Genomic DNA, 27,318 nt, shown 5'->3' with positions numbered 1-27,318 from the left:
CATCCCTAGTACTGAAAACAAAAGAAAAAAAATTATGCAAGTAAAAATGCTGCAGGATAGGCTTATTTGAAACATGTTCTTAAAGGTTCCTGAACACAGACTGGCGTAAGTCATTTTTATAAGTGAAAGATGAGTTCATTGATTTCACCTTCCTCTCATTTCCCTGTAGAGTGCCACTGTCTGTCTCTCGGGGGAGAATCTCACACTGCTGTGCAGCACTGACCAACAGTACGCACTATTATGTACCTTCCCAGCTTTCTAGGATAAGCATCAAAGAAAAGGCTCTCCTTTGTCCTCTTCTCCCAGTAAAAAAAGCCAGCGCCCGCCACATGAAAGGCTGGGCGCCAGGGAAGCACCGTAACACGCACAGCGAGGACCAGCCGGCCACCGAGCTCCGTGTACGCTTGCCTGGTGTTACTCCTGAGTCTAAGAAGAACCACCTGCTCCAGCCTGGTTTCCTCTGTGCTATGGCAGGCAGAGCACAGGTTTATATGTTCTGAGTCCAGGTTAATGAATAAAAAAAAAAATAGGGCAGGGGTGTAGCTCTGAGGTTGAATGCCCCTGGGTTCCATTCCCAGACCTACCAAAAAAAAAAAAAAAAAAAAAAAAAAAAAAAAAAGGCAGGAGGTGTAGCTTGGAAGTAGAATGCCCCTGGGTTCAATCTCCAGCACCACAAAAAATAAAATAAAATAAAATAATTCGGACTGGGAAGCCGGGAGTAGTGGTGCACGCTTGTAATCCCAGCATTTGGGAGGTTGAGACAGGAGGATTGTGGTTCAAGGCCAGCCTCAGCTACTTAGTGAGGCCCTTTGCAACTTAGTGAGAACCTGTGTCAAAATAAAGAATAAAAAATAGGGCTGGGGGTGTGACTTGGAGGTAGAATGCCCCGGGTTCCATCCCCAGGACTGCAAAATCAAATCCGGCTGGAATACAGCTTGGAGTAGAACGTCCCTGGGTTCCATCCCCAGTATGCCCCCAACCCCAATAAAAAAGGCTCTTGCTCTGTTCCTCAGAGGAACCTAAATTCCTGGGAGCAGTGAACCGCCTGCCTCAGCCTCTTGTGTAGCGAGGACTACGGGCATGCACCACTGTGCCCAGCTTGGGAGTTAATCCCAGTTACACAGAAGGCTGGGGTAGGAGGCTCGAGAGCTCTGGACAACGTAGGTACACCCTGTCATAAACACATGAAAAAAAATTATTTTCTTTAGTGTGTGTGTGTTTGTGTATATGTGTGTGTAGAGTACTAGGGATTGAACCCAGGCCCAGTCTCTGTCTCTGAGCTTTATCCTCAGCTCCATTTTAATTTTTTTTGTGTGTGGTACTGGGGGTGGAACCCAGGGCCTTTCCTACCTCCGGGCTATCCTCCCAGACCTATTTTATACTTTATTTGGAAACAGGGTCTCACTACGTTGCTGAGAGCCTCACTAAGTAGCCGAGGCTGGCTTTGAACCTGTGCGATCCTCCTGTCTCAGCCTCCCAAGTGCTGGGATCACAAGTGTACACCAGCATACCAGCTAACTTATTTATTTTCTGAATGTATAGAAATGGACCAGGCAGGTTAGTACTGGCATTATACTAAGCTATAGAATTCTATTCTTAAATAAAAACACATTTTGGATAATATTGTCAAATTACTTTTTGAGTGCATCTTGCTAGCAGAGAGTGAAAGTTGCAAATACTCTGAGGTTTTGACTTAGCTACGGTAAAAACCGGTCTACCCATCCTTCCCTATTGTGACACCGGGCACTGAACCCAACGGCCTTCTACCTTGGGGCTACACTGCCAGCTCTATTTTATTCTTTATTATGAAAAAGGGTCTGTTAAGTTGCAGAGGGCCACTAAGCAGCTGAGGCTGGCCACAAACCTGCGATCTTCCTGTCTCAGCCTCCTAAGCGCCGGGCGGACAGGTGAGCGCCGCCAGGCCTGGATTTTATGTAAGTTTTTCTTTTGAAACAGGGTCTGCTGAGGCCTCGCTAAGTGGCTGAGGCTGTCTCTGGACCTGCGATCCTCCTGTCTCAGCCTCCCAAGTGCTAGGATTACAGTGTGCATCGCTGTGTGGGACTTCTGCCCACTCTATTCATTACATCCAAGTTGTAACACAACTATATTCATACTTCTAACCTGCCATATATCATTTTTAACATATTTTCATTTAAAAACTCTTGAGATAGCTAACATTTAAATAAATACCTGCTACTTAGAAATGACGCTTGAATGATTAATGATATAAATATTTTGCTAATTTATACCATACTAAGATTCTAAATGATAGTTATTTCATATATTGTATGTTGATTAATTGGCATTTGAAAATCAATTTTCATTCTGAGTAGCCTTTTGTGGAAAAGTGCATTAAATATAACTTTCGGTCATATGTTACTCTCCTAACCTGCAATTATGTAAAGACCGTCTAGGAGAGAGCTCATATGCTCCTCCTTCCTCCCACTTCGCACGTGCACTTACAGCCATCATTTCTCTGCAAAGCTTCCACTTCGCCACTCAAGATCAGTACCGTGAATGTTCTCTGAAAGGCTGGGCAGTTGTTTCAAGTCTCTGAATGACTACGGCGTTCTGTAAGTCTGCTTCTTCCACGGTGAGGGTCTCATCTAGCGATCTGACGCAAGGAAGAGCGGTGACGAGGGAAAAGGGAGGGCTTCGCTGAGATCCTTGGTGCCTTTCGATGAAGTCTCTGATGCGGCTTACTCTGAAAGACAGCACGAGCTATTAATACAATTTTAGAAAAACTTGAATTAGTTAATTTAAGGCAGTAACAACTTGGGAAGGTGCGTGGCAATGTAAAACATAATCAAGTTGTCATACAGCTGATCATCTGGGCCTTTTCTCTGCAGTGCTGGGGATGGAACCCAGGGTCTTGCACATGCGAGGCAAGAGATCTAACACTAAGTCGTGGGTTTTATAGGGTCAACTTTTAAGACAGCAAGTGGCATGGTGGCACACTCCTGTGATCTCAGTACTTAGGATGCTGAGACAGGAGGATCACAGGCTTGCAACCAGCCTCAGCAACTTTTTATTTTGCAGGTCTGGGGATGGAACCCAGGGGATTCGACCTCTGAGCTACACCCCCTGCCCTATTTTTTTATTCTTTATCTTGAAACAGGGTCTCACTAAGTAGCTGAGGCTGTCTGTGAACCGCGATCGTTCGTTCTCAGCCTCCCGAATGCTGGGATTACAAGCATGCACCGCCACGCTTGGCCTCAGCAATTCTTTATTTTGTGGTTCTGGGATTGAGCCTAGATGCATTCTGTCCCCAGGTTTTACCCCCAGCCAGATTTTATTTCTTATTTGGAAACAGAGTCTTGCTAAGTTGCTGAGGCTGGCTTTGACCTTGTGATTCTCTTGACTCAGCCTCCTAAATACTGGGATTATAAGCATGTGCCACCACTTTTGGCTCAGCCTCAGCAATTTAGTGAGGCACTCTACAACTTAGTGAAACTCTGTTTCAAAATAAAGAATAAAATAGAACTGAGGGTACAGCTTATAGGTAGAATGCCCCTGTGCTAAATGCCCAGTAAAACACATATGCAGGCACACACACACAAAAAGGGACGGCAAGTGAAGCTAGGCGTGGTGGTGCACACCTGTAATCCTGGTACTTGGGAGGCTGAGACAGGAGGTTCGCAGGTTTGAGGCCATCCTTAGCAACTTAGTGAAGCTCTGTTTCTAAATAAAAAATAAAAATAAAAAGGGCTGGGGTGTAGCTTGGAGAAGAGTGCCCCCAGATCCAATCCTCAGATGCTCCCTCCCAGGAAAAGCTGTGTGTGCTGATGCACTCCCAGAATCCCAGGACTTGGTTGGGGTGCTGAGACAAGAGGATCAGACTGAAGACTGGGAAGGAAGCAGAATACCTCTGGGTTCAACCCTCTAACTACAAACAAAAACAAAAGCAACCGAGCCCTGGGCTCTCTTTTAAAGACTGACCCATGTATCTGATGATAGTGAAGAATTCCTATCATTATCTTAGGAGCGACAAGGGTGTGATGACTACATTAAAAAGAATTCTCATCTTTTAGAGATTCTCAATTATTTACATGTGAAACTCTCTGGAATTTGCAAAAAATGATTCACTGGGAATGGAATAATGGACCATCAATCTCTTCTTTGCTTCTGTATATATCTGACAATTTTTGCAATAGAAAGATTATATACCTAGCACCGAATAGAAATGGTGTAGTCGATGATCGTACACAGACGCAGGTTATCCTCTTAACTACCAGGTCATGCTGTGCTTCAAATCCAATTGGGAAAATTGTGAACTCCAGTGTGAGTGGACCTTCTGTTAGTAAAATGAACAGTGTTCACTGTGATATAACAATGAGATCTTGAGTGTAGTAATACTCACTTGTGTGTGTGCATGTGTGTAAAGAGTGCATATGCAGTTGATCACAATTAAGATGCCACTGATTTTAAGACATATTATTTTATATATTATTTAAAAAGTTTTAGCCGGGTGTGGTGGCGCACGCTTGTAATCCCCGCGCTTGGGAGGCTGAGACAGGAGGATCGCACAGGTTCGAAGCCAGCCTCAGGTACTTAGTGAGGCTCTCGGCAACTTAGTGAGATCCTGTTTCCAAATAAAATATAAAAAAAGTCTGGGAGTATAACCCGGAGGTAGAAAGCCTCTGGGTTCCACCCCCAGTACCACCAATAAATAAATAAATAAATAAATAAATAAATAAATAAATAATAAAGTTTTAAATCTAGACTATGATAAAGTATTTTCTATTAGCTGAAAAGCACTGTTAAATTTAATTTCACAAATACTTATCCAATCACTCCTGTGCTTCCATAAAATGAAAAATCTAAGTCGAATTCTATAAGTTGCCTATTCCTAGCACTTGAACAATATTCAGGATGAGATCTTCTGAATCATTTTTGGTTCAGTCATTGATCTACATGTTTTCCATATCCACCCCTTCATGATATGTACTGGTAATATAACATTTCTTTATCTTTTAGATAAAGCCAGAAATTGAACTCAGGGCCTTGCGCACACTGAGCAAGTACTCTACCATGAGGTGGAACCATAGCCTGACGGGAAATCTCTTTGAAAAGCGCTCCAGTACTGTCTCTGGCATGTCTTTCAACTTGTTCTGCATGCTTCGAGGCAGATGCTAAGGCAAAAGACAGTTATGTCATGACTGCTACCTGACCAACAATGGGTTATAAAAGTAATGAAACCGGACATGGTGGCCATGCTTGTAATCCCAGCATTTGGGAGGCTAAAACAAGAAGATAGCCTCAGCTCTTACTTAGTTGAGGCCTTTTGCAACACAGTGAGACACTGTTTCAAAATAAAAAATAGGGCTGTGGGTGTAGCTCAGAGGTAGAATGCCCCTGGGTTCCATCCCCAGTACTGCAGCAAAAAAAAAAAAAAAAAAAAAAAAAAGTAATGAAATAGCTGGGGAAGTGGGGTGCATGCTTTTAATCCCAGTAAACCGAGAGTGGAGGATTGTAGGTTCAAAGCCAGCCTCAGACACTTAGTGAGGCTCTCAGGAACTTAGTGAGACCATTTCCAAACAGAAAATAAATTAGGTCTGGGATGTAGACTGGAGGTAGAAGGTCCCTGGATTCTATTTCCAGTAAACACACACACACACACACACACACACACACACACACACACACACACACAGTGAAATATGTTGCTTAATACAGCATTTTCCACTCAGTCAATTCACAGTGTCACTCTTAGATCTGTAAGGGTTACAAGAAAAGTATAGGACATGACCCTGTGTGTTTATTTGGGTGCCAAAAACTGGGTAAACTAAAGGTTAAAGCTTATGTCATTAAATATAAATGCAAAAAGCAAGGAAAGAAAGATGAAGGAAACTGGGGGGAAAATCTCTGGAGGCAGAAGGATTTGAGTATGGACTTAAAAGACAAGATTTGGAAAAGTTAGCTAAAGGAAGCTATCATAAGTGAGGGGTGAGTAGCTGGGTGTGGCTGCACAGGCTTGTAATCCCAGTACTTGGGAGGCTGAGACAGAAGGATCACAGGTTCACAGCCAGCCTCAGCTACTTATTTAGTGAGGCCATCTGCAACTTACTTAGTGAGACCCTGTTTCAAAATAAAGAATAAAAACATCAGGCTGGGGGTATGGCTTGGAGGTAGAATGTCCCTGGCTTCAATAGCAGTACAGGGAAAAAAAAGTGAGGGTTGAGAAATGAAGAAATGGACAAAGCATGATCAAAGGTTTGAGGCTAACCTGAGCAACTTAATGAGGCTCTGTTTCAAACTGAAAAATAAAATAGGGGTGTGGCATATCTCAGGGGTAGGATGCTCCTGTGTTCAATCTCTAGTACCACAAAAGAAAGAAGAACACTACCAACAGGTATGGTGGAACACACCTGTAATCTAGTACTTGGAAGGCTGAGACAGGTACAGGTTTGAGGCCAGCCTTGGTAATTTAGCGAGGGCTTCAACAATTTAAGAAATAAAATAAGAAGCCGGGTGTGGTGGCACATGCTTGTAATCCCAGCATTCAGGAGGCTGAGACCAGAGGATCACGGTTCGCGGACAGCCTCGGCTTCTTAGTGAGGCCCTCTGCAACTCAGTGAGACCCTGTTTCAAAATTAATAAAAAACAGGGCAGGGAAGCCGGGCGTGGTGGCGCATGCTTGTAATCCCCGCGCTTGGGAGGCTGAGACAGGAGGATCGCACAGGTTCGAAGCCAGCCTCAGCTACTTAGTGGGGCTTTCAGCAACTTAGTGAGACCCTGTTTCCAAATAAAATATAAAAAAGGTCTGGGAGTATAGCCCAGAGGTAGAAAAAGCCTCTGGGTTCCACCCCCAGTACCACCCGAAAAAAAAAAAAAATAGGGCAGGGATGTAGCTCGGGGGTCAAATGCCCCTGGGTTTCATCCCCAGACCCGCAAAACAAAAACATATATATACATACATACATACATACACACACACACACACACACACACACACACACATATATATATGTATATATATATATATATATGGCTGGCGGTATGGCTCATAGGTAGAATGCCCCTCCAGCCTTATAATTCTCTTTTTTTGAAACAGGGTCTCACTAAGTTGCAGATGGCCTCACTAAATTGCTATTGCTGGCTGTGAAACTGTGATCCTCCTGTCTCAGCCTCACAAGTACTGGGATTAAAAGCGTGTACCACCATGACCAGCTCATCCAAGTTTTTTTAAATGCTTGTCTTTCAGGAGAAAAAAAATTCTAAGTGATTCATTATGACTGAACCATTCTAAAAATTTTTCTGGATAAAGGTGAGGAAAACAATCCTTCCTCTGAAGAGAAGAAAGATGGCTGGACGGCATTAACAGATCCCGCCTTCTATTTCCACACCCTTCATCGCCTCCTTTGATTTGGGTTACAGAGGACATCCTAGGATACAGTTCAGACATGTGCTTCCACTATTATTACGGTAATCAGTTCTGATTTTAGCTCTCTAGAATGATTCTGACATTTAGAAATAATATATGTGAAATGTGTTGAAGAGAGCCAAATACACAGAAAGCTCTCAGCACAGGGAAGCTAAAAGCAAAACAAACATTAGACAGAAAACAATGACTGTCAGTCTAGGTAGAAAAGCAAAGCACAAATAACCGCTTATGCCGGGCGTGGTGGCGCACGCTTGCAAGTAATCCCAGTACTAGGGAGGCTGAGACAAGAGCATCATGGGTTTGCGGCCAGCCTCAGCTACTTAGGCTCTCTGCAACTTAGCGAGACCCTATTAAAAAATAAATAAATAAAAAATAGGGGTGGGGATGTGGCTCAGAGGTAGAATCCCCAGTGGCACCAAAAAAAAAAAAAAAAAAAAAGATTACCAGGGATTAAGAGGGATGTGTCCTGGTGTTAGAGGGGTGATGGGTCAGGACATTTCACCCTACACTATCCCGCCTTGGCAACTGAGGAAAGAGCAAAGGCAGGGACCATTCCCATCCGAGCCTACCCCAAGGGAAGGAACTCCTTAAACCTGGACAAGAGATGTGGAGAGGACGCTGAACCAAGAGGCCTTCCTACGCCCCTACACCTGCTGTTTGTCCCCATTACATCACAGCCCCTCCACCGCTATCCCCTTCTTCATGAAACAGTATAAAATACACAGGCGTCCCTGGTTCTTTGGGTCTATTTGAAGGCAAATGCCACATAAAAACTCTACGTTCGTTGCTTTTCTCGTTAGTCTGTCTTTTCTTAGAGGATCTCAGCCTTGAACCTACTAACGGAGAGGAACGAAATCTTTTCTCCCAGCTAAGTGTGGTAGCACATGCCTGTCCAGTACTTGGAGGCTGAGACAGGAGGATGGCAGGCTGGAGGACAGACTCAGTAAGTAGTGAGACTCTCATCCATCTAGCAAGACTCTGTGTCCAAACAAAATATAAAACAGGGCTGAGATGTAGCCCTGAGGTAGAATGCTTGTGGGTTCCATCCCCAAATGTACACACACACACACACACACACACACACCACAGCAACAATAATTAAGACAAAATGGAGTTGACAAAAGATAGAGACTAGTGAAAAAGAAAATGGAGAATCCTGAACAGATCCTGATGAGCGATTTACAAAAGGGTGCCAACGGGTGGGAAATGGATAATGTGTGTGTGCGCGCGTGTGCGTGTGTGTGTGTGCGTGCGTGTGTGTGTGAGAGATACTGGGAGTGGAACCCAAGGGCTTTTCTCCCTCTGGGCTACATCCCAGACCTATTTTCTATTTTATTTGGAAACAGGGTCTCACTAAGTTGCTGAGAGCCTCACTCAGTAGCTGAGGCTGGCCTCGAACCCGTGCGATCCTCCTGTCTCAGCCTCCCAAGCGCGGGGATCCCAAGCGTGCGCCACCACGCACGGTGAAATGGATAATCTTTAATCAACAGGACAGGGCCAAGTGGTTGCTCTGGCCATGAGGTTCTACAATGCAACAACTGCCTGTTCAGGGGACTTGCCTCTGGTGCCTTCGCCTGTGCTATGGAGAACACAGGGAGGAGATTAATCTACTGAGTAAAGTAGGAAACCATGAGTAGATACAGATAGAAGTCAAAGATATCTTGCAAAGTACATGATAATTACATAATTTAAGAGTTCTTCCCCCAAAATGTGTACTAATTATAAAGAGAAAAAACTTCAGTGCAGAAGCCTGGAATATACTCCACCTAGTCAAGTGATCAAAATGAACCTCATCACGATGGGGTGAATGTAATGATACCATATGTTAGGACGCAACGAGAGGTACGAAGCGTCAGTGCTGTGACATTCCTGCCAGAATTAGGGAGCTAAATTTAACCAGGAGAAAATATCAAATTTAAAAAAATTTCCTTATAATCTTCAAAAATGTCAAGGTTATGAAAATCAAAAAAAGCCTGAGGACTGTCAAACTGAGACATGACGAGTAAACGCAATGTGTGATTCTAAATGGCCTTTGGATATAAAATATTACTAAATGGAGGCCTGGAATAAGGTCTCTGTGTCAGCTGGTTTGCGTCAATGCTGCTTGCTGATTTCTAAGGCCACTGTGTTATGCGGGAGAACGTTCCTCTTTATAGACATTCACTAAGGAAGTATTTCAGCCGATGGGCAGCTGACTCGGCAGCAGAGTGGCAACTTACTCTTAAATGTTAGGAAAAAAGTCCTTTACACTATACTTGAAACTTAACTAGAAGTTTGTGATCATCCTACATTAGATTTTGAAAACGAGGCAAAACAGTTTAGTGGGTTTTTTCTGGTACTGAGGACTGAATCCAGGGTTGCTCTACCACTGCAGTATATGTCCCCAGCCTTTTATTTATTTTTATTTTTTGTGGTATTGGGGGGTGGAACCCAGAGGCTTTTCTACCTCTGGGCTACACCCCAGCCCTATTTTATACTTTATTTAGAAACAGGGTCTCACCAAGTTGCTGAGAGCCTCACTCAGTAGCGGAGGCTGGCTTCAAACTGTGCGATCCTCCTGTCTCAGCCTCCCAAGGGCTGGGATTACAAGCGTGTGCCACCACACCTGGTGCCTTTTTTTTATTTTGAGAAAGGATCTCATTTAGTTGCTCAGGCTTATCTTGACCAGATATCGGCCTCTTAAGTACTAGGATTATGGGTGTGCACCACTGCCCCTGGATACAATTTTGTATTTTTAAGGGGTATGCAAATATTTGGCAAAAGTATGAAGCAAAGCAGAAAATAATTAACATAAACTTAGGACCTTACTTGTCTCTTGCACAGAAGGAAAGAGATATGAGGAAAAGTCCTGTTAGGTATTAATAAGGACCTATGTTTCAGGCTAGGTAGTACATATGTATTTTGTTATTATTATTTTCATTCACACTTTCTTTTCTTTTTTTGTGGTGCTGGAGATCAAACTCAAGGTCTTGCACATGCTAAGGAAGTGCTCCAACACTGAGCTACATCTCTACTCCACTTTTTCTCTTAATATGTTTATTCAAGAGGCAAGAAAATGCAAACATTTACTTATAAATAAATGTAGCATAATTAATCTAGTAAAAAAAATTTCCAACCAGGTGTGGTGGTGCATGCTCGTAATCTCAGTACTTTGGAGGCGGAGATAGGAGAGTTGTGGATTTGCAGACAACTTATTGAGGCCTTCCATAATTTAGTGAGATCGTTTCAAAAATAAAGCAATAAGCTGGGTATGGTGGTGCACACTTGTAACCCAATACTTGGAAGGCTGAGAAGGAGGATCGCAGCCAGTCTCAGAAACCTCATGAGGCCCTTCGCAACTTAATAAGACCCTGGTTCAAAATAAAAAATAAAATAGGACTAGGGGTATCTCAGAGGTAGGAATCCCCTGGGTTCAATCCCTACTACCCAATAAGTACTAAAATCTATGAATAAACTAGATATATTTGAAAAAATTATATATAATATACATCACTGTAATATAACATATGTAACTATATATATAATTTTTTTTGGTAGTACTGGGCCTCTCGAGCACTTAAAAATTAATGTTGAAGTGTGGTGTGGTGGCGCATGCTTATAATTCCAGTACTTGGGAAGCAGAGAGAGGAGGATTGCAGGTTCAAAGACAGCCTCAGCAAACAGTGAGACTATCATTAACCTAGTGAGATCCTGTTTCAAAATAAAACTTAAAAAAATTAGGGCTGGGAGTGCAGCTGTGAGGTAGAATGCCCCTGGGTTCAATCCCCAGTGCCAAAACAACAACAACAACAATACAAAAAAAACTAAAGGTCAGTAAACTTAAAAGAAATGAACCTTAAACTTGGGAAAAAAAACCTACAAGTAGTGTCATGGAAAGCTCACCTGTGAGAGACATTCAATTTCTGGACGATCCTTTCCCCACTGGCCAACCAGATCCGTATACTAGCGACAGGCTCCAGGTTGCTCAGTGAAACAGGAGACAAGTCATTTTTATTTTCAACTTCCACACTCTTTGCTCTAGAGACGATCTTTGGTGTGGCACTAAGAAAGTCCAGACAACAAGTCAGACACAGGCTCTTCCATTTCTATGGAAACCTGACAGTAGGTACAGCTTTTAGGAAGATTTTTGTAGTCACAACTATTTCTTCAATAACATAAAGATATATTATGCCCATAATAAATAATGGCTTTAAGAACCTAATGAAACTATGCATATCTACTTTGTTTATAAGCTAATACATTGCAATGTAAATAAATTAGTACTAGTATTATTTAAGTTGTACTTTATACAACTTTATAGGTTTGATATATCTATAAACTTTAGCTTTACCCAGCATAAATTTCAAAATGAAATGACAAGTTCTCTTTACATATAAATTAGTGTTTGGGTTATAAAGAAAAAGAAGGGAAACAAAGTATTTGAAAGACACATTAAAAAAAAAAAAAAAAAAGGCAAGCCAGGTGAGGCAGCCCACACTTGTAATCCCAGTCCTGGGAGGCTGAGACAGGAGGATTGAGGTTCACGGCCAGCCCCAGCTATTTGGTGAGGTCCTCTGTGACTTAGTGAGACCTTCTTTCAAAATAAAGAAGAAAAAAATTGGGCCGAGAGTGTAGCTTGGAGGTAGAATGTCCCTGGGTTCAAACCCCAGTACCACACACATCTCCAGACCTTTTTTTAACTTTGCGACAGGGGCTCATGATGTTGCTCAGGCTGGCTTTGAACTTGGGATCCTCATGCTTCAGCCTCCTGAGTAGCTGGGGTTAAAGGCATGTGCCACTGTGACCACCTTTATTTTATTTTGTATTGCTGGGGGGAAAATATAACACTATATTTTTTAAAAAATAGCATAGGTACTCTATAGCACTGACAAAGCTTGAGTGGTAGGTAAAAGCAAGAGTAAATGATTCATCTAATTTTGTCCTCCATACGCTAAAGATCCTCTGGATCTGATAAAAGCAGAAAAGGCCTTCACATGTAGTGCCAGTGTATGTTAATATCCACCAAGGTAAAGGTGACGTTGGAATCTTCATAAAAATTTACATTAGAGAATCTCGGTTGGATGTGGTGATACACACCTGTAATCCTAGGAAGCTGTGACAGGATGGAAGGTTCTAGGCCAGCCTCAGCAATTTAGTAAGACTCTCAAAAACTCAGTGAGACTCTGTTTCAAAATAAAAGATAAAACAGAGCTGGAGGTGTAGCTTGAAGGTAGAATGTCCCTGGGCTCTATACCAGTATCATGCACACGCACACACAAAGAAATCATTTCCGCTGAATGTGGGGGTACACATCTGTAATCCCAGTACATGGGAGGCTGAAATAGGAGGATTGCAGGTTTGAGGTCTCCTGCAACTTAATGAGACCCTGTTTCAAAATAAAACATAATGAGCCAGGCATGGTTGTGAACACCTGTACTCTTAGTACTTGGGAGGCTGAGACAGGAGGATTGTAGATTTGCGGCCAGCTTAAGCAATTTAGCAAGGCCCTCTGCAACTTTGTGAGATCCTGCTTCAAAAATAAAAAATAAGCCGGGCATAGTGGCACATGCCTGTAATCCCAGTATTTGGGAGGCTGAGAAGATCACAGGTTCGAAGCCAGCCTCAGCAACTTAAAAGAGACCTGGCCGGGCTTGCTGGTGCACGCGTGTAATCTCAGCATTTGGGAGGCTGAGAAAGGAGGATCAAGGTTTGTGGACAGCCTCAGCTATGGAGTGAGGCCCTCTGCAACTCAGTGAGACCCTGTTTCAAAATACAGAATAAAAGAGCTGGGCATGGTGGTGCACGCTTGTAATCCCAGCATTTGGGAGGCTGAGAAAGGACTGCAGTTCCCTGAGAGCCTCAGCTACTTATTGGGGCACTCTGCAACTCAGTGTGACCCTGTTTCAAAATAAAGAATAAAAAATAGGGCTTGGGGTGTAGCTAGGAGGTAGAATGCCCCTGGGTTCCATCCCCAGTACCAAAAAACCCCAAAAAACAGGATAAAAATAGGGCTTGGGGTGTAGCTCAGAGGTAGGATGCCCCCCTGGGTTCCAAACCCAGTACCGCAAAACAAAACAAAACAAAACAAAACAAAACAAAACAAAAAAAAAAACAGAGAGAGAGAGAGAGAGAGAGAGACAGACAGACAGACAGACAGACAGAGACACAGACCGACCGACCTGCCAGGTGTGGTGGGGGCACATGCCTGTAATCTCAGTACTTGAGAGGCTGAGACAGGAGGATCCATTGGAAGTTCATGGGCAGCTTCAGCTACTTAGTGAGCCCCCTTGCAATTTACTGAGACCTGTTTCAATATAAAGAATGACTGCCTCTGGGTTCCAACCCCAGTACAAAAATAAAATAAAATAAAATAAAATAAAATAAAATAAAATAAAATAAAATAAAATAAAATAGGGCTGGGGGTGTAGCTCAGGGGCAGAATGCCCCAGGTTCAATCTCCAGTACCAAAAATGAAAAATAAAAAATTAAAAATAATAAGGGCTGGAGTGCCCTGGTTTTCATTCAGAACAGCAGCAGAAAATAAATAAATAAATCTCGTTTCTTTTTTTAATATTTATTTAGTGTGGGTCTAGGGATGGAACCCAGGGGTATCTGACCTCCAAGCTACATTCTCTGCCCTATTTTTTTATTCTTTATTTCAAAACAGGGTCTCACTAAGTTGCAGAGGGCCTCGCTAAGTAGCTGAGGCTGTCTGAAAACTGTGATCCTCCGGTCTCAGTCTCCCAAATGCTGGGATTACAAGTGTGTGCCACCATGTCTGGCTAAAATCTCATTTCTAATAGGAGAAAAGATAAAGTCTATACATGTAGTCTAAATGGGTACAATAATAATAGAAAAATACTAGTTAAGCCTCTGCTTACGGTAAAAAGATGATAAACATGCTTACCTTCCCAGCCTGTGACCGTGTCCTGAGAAGGGCTGGAACACAGGCTTTGTAGACATGCACAGTTCATTTTTCTTATCTTCTACTTTAACATCCACCTCTTCTTTATCAAAAATTCCCTGCAATTCTGAAGGTAATTCCCTTGGAAGGCAAAGAAACAAATGATAAAGGTCTCAATGTTTCTCTTTCTCTGAAAAAAACATACTCTATTTAAAAAAAAAAGGATAATATGTAGAAAAATAGTACACACAGAATTATATATATATGTATATCTCCAAGTCCTGAAGCTGGAGCCAGGGCTCAGCCTGGGCTTCCACTGCTGTACCAGGAAGCTCGGTGCACAGAGGACTGACCTGCCTGTGCAGATGTATGCTCCATATCTAGGAACAGTGTCTGGTGCACAGCAGGAAGGAGACAAAGTTTGCTCAACTTTAACAATGTTAGAGAATATATTTAATATATAAGCAATGAACTTTCCTGGAGAAGTTCTAACAAAGAATAAATTTTAAGAAGCTGGATGTGGTGGCCCACTGCAATCCTAGTACTAGGGAGGCTGAGACAGGAGGACTGTAGATTCCTGGCCAGCCCTAGCTATTTAGTCAGGCCCTCTGCAACTTTATTCTGTTTCAAAATAAAGAATAAAAAAATCAGGCTGGGAATGTAGCTCAGAGGTAGAATGCCCCTGGGATCCATCCCCAGTACCCCCCCCAAAACACACATAAAATTAACAAGTTCTTATAATCTATTTTTCCAACGGAAATAATAAAAATTCACTTAATATATGCTTAGGATGTGTATACTTTTCTGTGTATGTCGTTATTTGATAACAAAGTTTAAAAACTTTATTAAATAAAGTAATGGATGCTTTTTTTGTGTGTGTGGTACTGGGGGTGGAACCCAGGGGCTTTTCTACCTCTGGACTACACTCCCAGACCTATTTTATACTTTATTTGGAAACAGGGTCTCACTAAGTTGCTGAGAGCCTCACTAAACAGCTGAGGCTGGCTTTGAACCTGTGCGATCCTCCTGTCTCAGCCTCCCAAGCGAGGGGATTACAAGTGTGCGCCACCACATCAGGCATGGATGCTTTTTTTTTTTAAATATAAGGATTAAGCTGGGCGTGGTGGCGCACGCTTGTAATCCCTGCGCTTGGGAGGCAGAGACAGGAGGATCGTGCAGGTTCGAAGCCAGCCGCGCGCGCTGGCTTAGGAGACCCTGTTTCCAAATAAACATGTAAAAATAGGTCTGGGAGTGTAGCCCGGAGGTAGAAGGGCTTCCAGGAACCCCAGTACCACCAAAAAAAAATAAAATAAAAATAAATAAATAAAAGGATTAAAAATGTAAATAAGCATAAACTCAGAAAGTGAAAGTCCTTGTGACTATAGAACTCTAGTATAGACTCTTCTAGATTTTCTCTATACAAACAACAATTCTTATAATTATATAAAGAGACCTGGGCGTGGTGGTGCATGCTTGTAATCCCAGTATTCGGGAGGCTGAGACCGGAGTGGACAGCCTCAGCTACTTAGTGAGGCCCTCTGCAACTCAGTGAGACCTGGTTTCAAAATAAAGAATAAAAATAGGGCAGGGGGTGTAGCTCGGAGGTCGAATGCCCCTGGGTTCCATCCCCAGACCCGGGGGGGGGGAATATATATAATTCTTATGGGGCTAGAGATGTGGCTCTGAAGATATAGCTCAGTATACTTGCCTAGCATGCATAAGGCTGTGGGTTCCATAAACATACACCCACACACACTTTTTACAACTCATCAAAAAGGCAAATAATTCAGTTTTAAAACAGAGAAAAAAAAAAAAACAGGACAAATAATGTTTTTGTGTGTATGTGTGGCACTCTAGCCCAGACCCCTATTTTATTTCTATTTTGAACAGGGTCTTGCTTGGTTGATAAAAGTCTCATTACTTGCTGAGGCTACCCTCTAACCTGAGATCCTCTTATCTCAGCCTCCCCAGTATTAGGATTGCAAATCTGAGCCACCATGCATGGACCAAGGACAAAGAATTATTATTATTATTTTTGTTATACTGGGGATTGAATCCAGGGGCATTCTACCTCCTTTGAGCTACATCCTCAACCCTATTTATTATTGGAAACAGAGTCTCACTAATTTGTGGAGAGAGAGCTTTGAACCTGGGATCCTCTTGTCTCAGCTTCCCAAGTATTGGGATTACAATTTATTTTTTCTCGGTACTGAGGAATGGAATTCAGGGTCATTCTATCTCTGTGCTATATCCCCAGTCCTATAAGTTCTTCCTTCCTTCCATCTTTCCTTCCTTCCTTTCTTTCTTTTTTTTTTTTTTTTTTTTTTTTTTTTTGTACTGAGGATTGAACCTAAGCTCTGAGCTACACCCCTGGCATTTTTATCTTATTATTTTTTAATTTTTTGTGGCACTGGGGATTAAATCTAGAAGCATTCCACTTCTGAGCTACACTCACAGCTCTAGTTTATTTTAATTTGAAAACAGGGTCTCACTAGGTTGATGAGAGTCTCACTACTTACTGAGACTGTCCTCAAGCCTGCAATCCTCCTGTCTCTGCCTCCCAAGTACTGGGATTACAAGCATGTGCCAGAACACCAGGCTTTTATGCTTTATTTTGAAGCAAGGACTCACTAATCTGCAGAGGGCCTCATTAAGTAGCTGAGGCTGTTCACAAACCTGCGATCCTCCTGTCTCAGCCTCCCAAGTACTGGGATTACAAGCGTGTGCCACCACGCCTGCCGTCTCCTTCTGCTTTACTATACCTTTGGCTTTCTCTGCTTAAGCATGGAAGACCACCATAAAGAGGGAGCTGAAGAAAGTGGCTAGATAACATCTGGCCTTCTAGAACATTCCTAATACGATGCTCTACTCACAACGAATGAGGGTTTAATGACCCAATCTGCACTCTGTATGCATAATAAAAAGAAGAGCTGAGTTTGCACAGGGAGCCTGGCTCTCTTGCCTTTCCTCCCACCTCTTCGACACCTGGAATCAAGTCTCAGGAGCATTTCTTCTTGGAGTCATCCAGCACTGCTACAGAGCCTGGCAGACGCTGACAAGTGTGAGTGAGGATATGGAAAAACTGGGATCCATGTACGCTGCTGGGGACTGTTAAGTGATGCAGCCACTTTGGAACATAGTTTGGCAGTGTTTCATAGTTAAGCACAGAGTTAACATTTCCACTCCTAGATATGTATCGGAGAGAACTGCAGGCATATGTCCGCCTAAAAACTTGTACGGGAATGTTCACAGAGCATTATTCATAACAGCCCCAAATGTGGAACTGATCCAAGTGGCTAACCACTGATAAATGGACAAAGGAAATGTGATAGATCCATAATATGAAATACTATTTGGAAATAAAAAGAAACGAAGGTTTGATACAAACTGCAGTTCAGGGCTGGTGATGCAGCTCAGTGGTGGAGTGCTTGCCTAGCACGCACGGAGCCAGACACAACATGCTGCACAGCATGACTCCATTTATACCCACTATCCAGAATAAGCAAACCCACAGGGAGAAAGCAGACGTTACATGGGGGTGGAGGGCAGGGGAAATGGAGTGTAACTCTTTTTTTGTGGTACGGGGGATGGAACCCAGGGGCATCCTACCTCCGAGTAACACCCCCAGTCCTATTTTTTACTCTTTATTTTGAAACAGGGCCTCACTGAGTTGCAAAGGGCCTCACTAAGTAACTGAGGCTGGCTGCAAACTGAGATCCTCCTGTCTCAGCCTCCCGAATGCTGGGATTACAAGCGTGCGCCACCTACCCGGCTTGGAGTGTAACTTTCAGGATCAAGTTTTTGTGGTGCTGAAGATGTTCTGAAATTAGTGCAAATGGTTGCATAACTCTATATGCTCAAAACATTAAATTATATATATCAAAGGGATAAATTTTATGGCAAATTAATTATAGAACAACAAAACTGTCAAAGACAGTCATATATGCATGTGTATATATACACACATATATAAATATACATACATATATACATATATAAATATATATACACACACATATGTTTCTTTTTTTTGCGTGCGTGCGTGCGTGTGTGTGTGAATGCCCTGGGGATGAAATCCGGGGCATTCTATCTCTGAGCTACACCCTCAGCCCTATTTTTTTTTTTTTTTTTTTGCGGGTCTGGGGATGGAACCCAGGGGCATTTGACCCTCGAACTACATCCCCTGCCCTATTTTTTATTCTTTATTTTGAAACCGGGTCTCACTGAGTTGCAGAAGGCCTCACTAAATAGCTGAGGCTGTCCACGAACTGCAATCCTGCAGGTCTCAGCCTCCCGAAAGCTGGGATTACAAGCATGCACCACCACGCCCTGCCCTATTTTTATTCTTTATTTTGAAACAGGATCTCATTAAGTTACAGAGGGCCTCACAAGTTGCTGAGGCTAGCCATAAACCTGTGATCCTCCTGTCTCAGCTTCCCGAATGCTGGGATTACATGCGTTTGCCACTACACTCAGTTTTTTTTTTTTTTTTTTTGCAGTACTGATGACTGAACCCAGGGGCAATCTATCACTGAGCTGCATTCCAAACTTATTTATTTATTTATTTATTTATTTATTTATTTATTTATTTAATATTTGTGGTATTAGGGATTGAACCAAGGGGCATTCTACCTCCAAGCTATACCCCAAGCCCGCCCGCCCACCCTCCCTCCCTGTCTATCTGTCTACCTACCTACCTATCTATCTTTTTCTTCCTTTTTTTTTTTTTCCATACAGGGGATGAAACCCAGGAGGGACATTCTACTTTCAAGCTCCATCCCCAGCCCTATTTTTTATTCTTTATTTTGAAACAGGGTCTCACCGAGTTGCAAAGGGCCTCACTATGTAGCCAAGGCTGGCTACAAACCACAATCCTCCTGTCTCAGCTTCCCAAATGCTGGGATTACAAGTGTATACTACCACGCCCGGCTTCTTTTTTCCCCTACCTTTCATTACTTCCCTCCCTCCCTCCTTCCCTCCCTCCCTCCCTTTCTTTCACAGTACTGGGGGTGAAACCCAGGGCCATTCTGCCTCCAAGTGACACCCCACCAGCCCTATTTTTTATTCTTTATTTTGAAACAGGGTCTCACTGTGTTGCAAAGGCCTAAGTAGCTGAGGCTGTCCCTGAACCAGGATCCTGCTGTCTCAGCTCCTTTTATCAGCGACATCACTCAGCCTTGTAATGCTGGGATTACAAGTGCACGCCACTATGCCCAGCTTATTTTTTATTTATTTATTTTAGTACTAGGGATTAAATCCAGGGGCATTCTACCTCTGAATGAAGCTACATTCCCCAGCCCCACTTTTAATTCTATTTTTTTATTTTTTGCAGTACTGGAGCTAGAACCCAGGGGCATTCTACCTTTGAGCTACACGCCCACCCCTATTTTTTATTCTTTATTTTGAGACAGGGTTTGAGTTGCAAAGGGTCTCACTAAGTAGCTGAGGCTGTCCTTGAATTGCGATGCTCCTGTCTCAGCCTCCCAAATGCTGGAATCACATTACAAGCATGCACCACCATGCTGTTTCCAATTTTATTTTTTGTTTGAAAATAGGGTCTTACCAGGTTGCTGAGTCTTGTTACTTGCTGAAGCTGTCCTGGAATCTGTGCTCCTCTTGTCTCAGCTTCTCAAGTACTGAGATTGTAGGCATACACCACCATATGTTTTTTATTTTGAGACAGGGTTTCATTAAATTGCTCAGGCTAGCTCTGAACTTGCAATCCTCCCATCTCAGCCTCCTGAGTAGCTGGGATTATATGTATATGTTACTGCACCCAGCTCAAAAACTTTTTAAAAATTTTTTTCTTGGGAAGCTGGGCATGGTGTTACACGCTTGTAATCCCAGTACTTGGGAGGCTGAGACAGGAGGGTCACAGGTTCACGGCTAGCTTCAGCTACTTAGTGAGTCCCTCTGCAATTTAGTGAGATCATGTTTCAAAATAAAAGATAAAAAAATATGGCTGGAGATGTAGCTCAGGAGTGGAGATGTACCTCCACTCCTCAATCCTCAGTACTGGGGAAAAAAAAAAAACAAGAAGAAAAAATAATTTAAGTTCCTAAGTCTGGTGTAGTGGTGCACGCCTGTAATCCCAGTACTTGGAAGAATGAGACAGGAGAATTACATGCTCCAGACCAGCTTAAGCAATTTAGTGAGGCCCTCAACAACTTAGAGAGATCCTATTTAAAGATGAAAAATAAAATAGGGTTGGGGATGTAGCTCAGAGGTAGAATGCCCCTGGGTTCAATCCCTAGTAACAGACACACACTCACGTTCTTAAAGTGTTTAAAATTCCATGTGTAATCCCAGCACTTGGGAGGTTGAGACAGGAGGATCACAGGTTCAAAGCCAGCTTCTGAGCCGGGTGTGGTGGCACATGCTTGTAATCCCCCGCTTGGGAGGCTGAGACAGGAGGATCGCACAGGTTCGAAGCCAGCCTCAGCTACTTAGTGAGGCTCTCATTAACTGAATGAGACCCTGTTTCCAAATAAAAATATATAAAACGGGTCTGGGAGCATAGCCCAGAAGTAGAAAGCCTCTGGATTCCACCCCCAGTACCACCAAAAAAAAAAAAAAAAAAAAAAAAAGCCAGCTTCTGCTACTTAGTGAGGTACTCTGCAATTTAATAAGACACTCTTTGAAATAAAAAAAAAGTTGGGCTGAAGGGCTATAGCTATAGCTCAGAGGTAGAATGCCCCTGGGTTCACTTCCTAGTACTGAAAAAAAAAAAAAAAATGCATGTGTGGCCCTTTTAAGAAAACTCATCCAAGGAAAATATGTATTCATAAAAGAAAAAGTATGCTGGTAAATGAGTAGTGATGTGTGATTAATATTAAGAAAGATTCTTCTCTATAAAACATGCCTAAATTTTCTTTTAGCTATAAAGGCTGCTTACCCCTTTTTGATAGAGTTGAGAAACTGCTGACTTGCACCATCTGAATAACTTCTAAAATCATCGTTTACCGTGAATCCATTTTTCCATAATTTTATACTTACATCCACCTGCAAAGCAGCAAGGTAAAAAATACATTATGTTAAATAGCAGTTTATTATCTTTTTTTTTTTGGTGGTACTAAAGGTGGAACCCAGGGGCTTTCTACCTCCGGGCTACACCTCAGACCTATTTTATATTTTATTTGGAAACAGGGTCTCACTAAGTTGCTGAGACTGGCTTCAAACCTGTGCGATCCTCCTGTCTCAGCCTCCCAAGCACAGGGATACAAGTGTGCGCCACCATGCCCAGCTAAATAGCACTTTAAAAAGTGTTGGCAGAGCCAGGCGTGGTGACGCACACTTGTAATCCCTGTTCTTGGGAAGCTGAGACAGGAGAATCGCACAGATTCGAAGCCAGCCTCAGCTACTTAGTGAGGCTCTCAGCAACTTAGACCGTTTCCAAATAAATTATAAAAGAGGGCTGGGGGTGTAGCCTGGCCTGGAGGTAAAAAGCCCCTGGGTTCCACCCTCCAGTAACGCACGCGCGCGCGCGCGCGCGCGCACACACACACACACACACACACACACACACACAAAGTGTTGGCAGCCAGATGTGGCACGCGCTGTAATCCCAGTACTTGGGAGGCAGAGATTGAAGGATTGGAGGTTTGAGGACAGTCTCATCAATTTAGTGAGATTGTTTCAAAATAAAATAATAAAACAGGATTGGGGGTATAGTTCAGAGGTAGAATGTCCCTAAATTTCATCCCCAGTACCACATACACACAAAAAAAAGTGTTTTAGATATTTCTCCTATCACTATATATTTTATTTTGTTTTGTGGTACTGTGTATTGAACCTGGGGCATTCCACCTCTGAGCTACACTCCCAGTCCTTTTTCTTTGTTTTAAAACAAGGTCTCCTTATGTTGCTGAGGCTATCCTTGAACCTGTTATATCCATCTCAGCCTCCCAAGTACTGGGATTATAGGGGTTTACCACCATGTCTGGCTTCAATGATGTGCTTTAAGAGAAAATATTTGCTGGTCTTGGTGGTTAACACCTGTCATCCCAATACTTGGAATGTTGAGACAGGATCATAATTTTGAGGACAGCCTCAGCAACTTAAAGAGACCTTATTTTAAAACAAAAAAATGAGAATTGACCAAAATAAAAAGGGTGCAGAAGAGAGGCAGAATGCCCTGGGTTCCATCTCCAGTGCCACGTACATGCAAAACAATCCTGCAGTGCATGTGATAGCTTTGCCCTTTTGCTAATGCACAGTTCTATGACATCATAAATACTGGTCATTTGGAAAAACAATGATTCCATCAGGAAACTGTCTAAATTTTGAGAATATGTCCAGTACCTAATAACAATTTCCAAAATTCTTATTTTTACTAAAAATCTGGCTAAATAAAGTTTTATCACTTGCAACAGATGCTTTATATTATATTCCTTGAACTGCCAGGCTTATTTTATTATTATTATTATTATTATTATTATTATTATTATTATTATTATTAATTATTTTGGTAGTACTGAGAATGGAATCCAGGGCATTCTACCTCTGAGCCAGATTTTATTCTAGCAATCCTCACTAAGTTAAGGAGACTCTCACATTGCTGAGGCTGTCCTCTAACCTGTAATCCTCTTCTCTCAGACCTCTAACTACTGAAATTACAAGCGTGCACCACCACGCCTGGCTTATTTCATCTGAGAAAATGTCTGACAAATAGCAAAGTCTGAAAAACTATAGGCTATGTTTAAATTATCCTTTTATGTAAAAGCAGTATACCATGAAAAAGCAAACAGTTCAGTCTGTACCTCAAGCAAATGCACTTCTCCTTGGGACATTTCTGTATATGTGTATTTCACATTTTGTCATGTGGAATATTAATAAGATACATGTCCAGTGTTTGAGATATTTTTTTTTTTTTTTTTGCAGGTCTGGGGATGGAACCCAGAGGCATTTGACCTCCGAGCTACACCCCCTGCCCAATTTTTTATTCTTTATTTTGAAACAGGGTCTCACTGAGTTACAAAGAGACTCACTAAGTAGCTGAGGCTGTCCGCGAACTGCGACCCTCCTCCGGTCTCAGCCTCCCAAATGCTGGGATTACAAGCGTGCGCCACCACACCTGGCTCCAGTGTTTGAGATTTAATAAAATTTTTAATTTTTGCTGAGTGCAGTAGTACAGGCCTGTAATCCCAGCAACTGGGGAGACAGAGGTAAGAGGATCATAAGTCCAAGGCCAGGCTTAGCAACTTAAAGAGAGTTACAAAATGAAATTTAAACAAAAGTACTGGGGAACCCAGGCATGGTGATACATGCCTGTTGTCCCAGTACCTGGGAAGTGGAGAAAGAAGGATCACAGGTTCCAGGCCAGTTTGTGAAAGCTTAGACTCTTTCAAAATTTAAAAATATCAGCAGGCTGTGGTGGCGCACGCTTGTAATCCCAGCATTGGGAGGCTGAGACAGGAGGATCGTGGCTCGCGGCCAGCCTCAGGTATGTAGCGAGGCTCTTTACAACTCAGTGAGACCCTGTTTCAAAATAAAGAATAAAAAATCGGGGCTGGGGTTGTAGCTTGGAAGTAGAATGCCCCTGGGTTCCATCTCCAGTACCCCTCAAAAAACTTAAAAATATCAAAAGGACTAGGGGGTGCAGTTTAGTGGCTGAATGCCCTTGGATTCAATCTCCTGGACCATGAAATAAATAAATAAGGATTGGGGATGTAGCTCTGTGTTTAATGTTTTGTTTATTAACTAGTGTGAGGTCCTGAGTTTAATTCCCAATATTGAAAAGATATTGAAAAAAAATTATCTTTTACCACGTCATCAAGGATAGTCTTTTTTTTTTTTTTTTTTTTTTGGTGGTACTAGAAATTGAATCTAGGGACTTTCTACATCTGAGTTACACCCCCAGTACTATTTTACTTTTTATTGGGAAACAGGGTGTTGCTACGTTGCTGAGGTTAGCTTCAAACCTTCCTTCTTTTTGTTTCAGCTTTCAAGTACAGGGATAATAGGCACAAGCCACCATGCACAGCTTGGATATTAACTGAAACCAGCTTTTGTTTTTCTTACAAGTGCAAACAAAGAGTACAATAATTTCTTTTCTTTTCTTTTTTGCAGGTCTGGGAATGGAACCCAGGGGCATTCGACCTCCGAGCGACATCCCCTGCCCCATTTTTTATTCTTTAATTTTGAAACAGGGTCTAAGTTGCCGAGGGCCTCACTAAGTAGCTGAGACTGTCCGCAAACCGCGATCCTCTGGTCTCAGCCTCCCGAATGCTGAGATTACAAGCGTGTGATTCCATGCCTGGCTTGAATATAACAATTTCTAGTTCAGACTCTTTTCATTGCCATGATTCCTGCTAAGATTTGCTCAGTTTTACCCACCATTACTTCTGCAAGGGGGACACAATAAAAATGATAATGTCCTTTCTATTATGAAAAAGGGTCCCCAAAAATGTCTGTATTTTGAGAAGTATCTGAAGAGAAAGAAGTAATACACATTTACCTCTCTTTTCTGTTCAGTGGAGGACAAGCATCTGGCACCAACCTTCTGAGCATCCTCAAAAAGGCGATCAATAAAATATTCACAATTCGTTTGTTGATTATCACTAAGAGGTTGACTGTTAGCTCCTGTTTCACATGCCCTAAACAAAAAAAGAAAATAAGCACTCTTGACTAGCCACTCTCTAAAAATTTTACGTAAGTTCTTCTAACTAAAGGATGTAGAATTGAGATGCTACGTCTCTTCTAAATTAACATAATAGATAGGCTTATTAATTATGCCTTTTCCAAAGTAATGACATGATACCCCTTAAACAGAAATAGTCACTCAAACCAAGCATGGAGGGGAACACTTCTAATCCCAGTACTTGGGAGGCTGAGATGGGAGAATCACAGGTTAAAGGACAGTCTTAAAGGCAACTTAGCAAGGCCCTCTGTGACTTACTGGGATCTTGTTTCAAAATAAAAAGCAAAAGCCGGGCATGGTGGCGCACGCTTGTAATCCCTGGAGACAGGAGGATCGCGCTGGTTCGGAGCCAGCCTTGCTGGCTTAAGAGACCGTGTTTCCACATAAGAAGGTAAAAAAATAGGTCTGGGAGTGTAGCCCGTGGGAGTGCAGATGGAAGTAGAAGGGCTTCCAGGAACCCCAGTACCGCAAAAAAAATAAAAATAAATAAATAAATAATTAAATAAAAAGCAAAACAGGTCTAGGGGTGAAGCTGGGCATGGTGGCACATGCTTGTAATCCCAGCATTCGGGAGGCTGAGACAGGAGGATCACGGTTCACGGACAGCCTCAGCTACTTAGTGAGGCCCTCTGCAACTCAGTGAGACCCGGTTTCAAAATAAAGAATAAAAAATAGGGCAGGGGGTGTAGCTCAGAGGTCGAATACCCCTGGGTTCCATCCCCAGACCCGCAAAAAAAAAAAAAAAAAAAATATATATATATATATATATATATATATATATATATATATATATCATTACCCATTACTTCATCAGGTTAAGGAAAAACAATTTGATTGCACCAATATATAAAGGAAAAGCATTTGACAAGATTTCACACACACATATACTTGTGATAAAACCTCTACAACCTAGGAATAGAGTACATCTTCCTCCACTTGACAGAATGTCCATAAAGAGCCTATTGTTAACATCATATTTAATGGTGAAAAACTAGGTGCTTTCCTCCTAAAATCAAGAGCAAGACAAGGTTCAGCAAGATTTTTGGCAACCTAGGGAGATTCTATTCCAAAATGAAAAAATAAGAAGGGCTGAGGCTACAGCCTGGAGGTGGAATCCCCTGGGTTCAATCCTAGCACCAAAAAAGGAGGAGGGGGGTTAAAAACAAAGAAATTCAAAGTTTGATTTAACTTACCACTCCTCTTTTATACTTTCAAGATTATCTACTTCTTTCATTCTCTTTGTGTTACTGTAAAAGTAAAAAGAAACAAAAATAAAAACTTTCAATTAGCTTTGTGTGTGTGTGTGGGGGGTACTTGGGGTTAAACCGAGGGGTATTTTACCTCAGAGCTACACTGCCAGGCCTATTTTACTTTTTATTTTGAAACAGGATCTCACTAAATTGCTGAAAGCCTCACTGAGTTGCTGAGGCTGCTTGTGAACCTGTGATGCTCCTGTCTCAGACTCCCAAATACTGGGATTATAGGCTTTGCCCAGCTCCATTAGCAGTTTGGCTGATTAAAGTAATTTTATTGCTCTCTTTGGCAGGAATATACTAAATGTGGAAGGATATATATAGATTAGCATGTCTCTGCACAAGGATGATACCCAAATTTGTGAAGTATTCCATTAAAAAAATTTTAAACTAGAACTAAAATAAAAAATATGTTCAGAAAATCAGAATTTCATTCATTATTGTTTTCTTTCTTTCTTTTTTTTTTTTTTAATTGCGGTACTAGGGATGGAACCCAGGAGCATTCTACCTCTGAGCTACACCCCCAGCCTTGTTTTTTATTCTCTATTTTGAAACAAGGTCTCAATAAATTGTAGAAGGCCTCACTAGCTGAGGCTGTCCACAAACCTGCAATCCTTCAGTCTCAGTGTCCCTCCCAAGGACTGGGATTACAAGCTTCTGCCACCACACCCAGCAAGCATTATGGTTTTCTAAGACTTCTTCCTTCAAACTTTACATCTCCAAAATGATTTAATTGCTCCCATTTAAAAATAACTAAAGCCAGGCTCGCTGGCACAAGCTTGTAATCCCAGCATTTGGGAGGCTGAGACCAGAGGATCAAGGTTTGTGGACAGCCTCAGCTACTTAGTGAGACCCTGCTTCAAAATAAAGAATGAAAAATAGGAAGCCAGGCGTGGTGACGCATGCTTGTAATTCCAGCATTCGGGAGGCTGAGACTGAAGGATCTCAGTTCGCGGACAGCCTCAGCTACTTAGTGAGGCCCTCTGCAACTTAGTGAGACCCTGTTTCAAAATAAAAAAATAGATCAGGGGGTGTAGCTCAGAAGTAGAATGCCCCTGGATTCCATCCCGTGACCCGCAAAAATAAATAAATAAATAATAATCGCCAGTCTATGCAAGGCACTGATTTGGAACTAATGACAGGCATGTCAATATGACAC

The 27,318-nt window shown here is 42.2% G+C and overlaps 1 protein-coding gene across 1 annotated transcript; it reads right to left on the bottom strand.

Moving 5' to 3' along the window:
* Nucleotides 1–79: 79 nt before the first annotated feature.
* Nucleotides 80–26,140, bottom strand: UBXN2A (UBX domain protein 2A; the record flags this gene model as incomplete). The annotated part of the gene is made up of 7 exons (XM_080711328.1): nt 80–218; nt 2,513–2,704; nt 11,267–11,425; nt 14,271–14,408; nt 21,163–21,269; nt 24,724–24,862; nt 26,100–26,140. 7 exons carry the CDS (start codon nt 26,138–26,140, stop codon nt 80–82), a joined length of 915 nt encoding a protein of 304 aa, XP_080567454.1.
* Nucleotides 26,141–27,318: the final 1,178 nt, after the last annotated feature.

This window comes from Muscardinus avellanarius (genome assembly GCF_963383645.1).
Source record: "Muscardinus avellanarius genome assembly, chromosome: 15".
Taxonomy (NCBI): domain Eukaryota; kingdom Metazoa; phylum Chordata; class Mammalia; order Rodentia; family Gliridae; genus Muscardinus; species Muscardinus avellanarius.
This window is presented reverse-complemented; position numbering and strand designations above follow the sequence as displayed.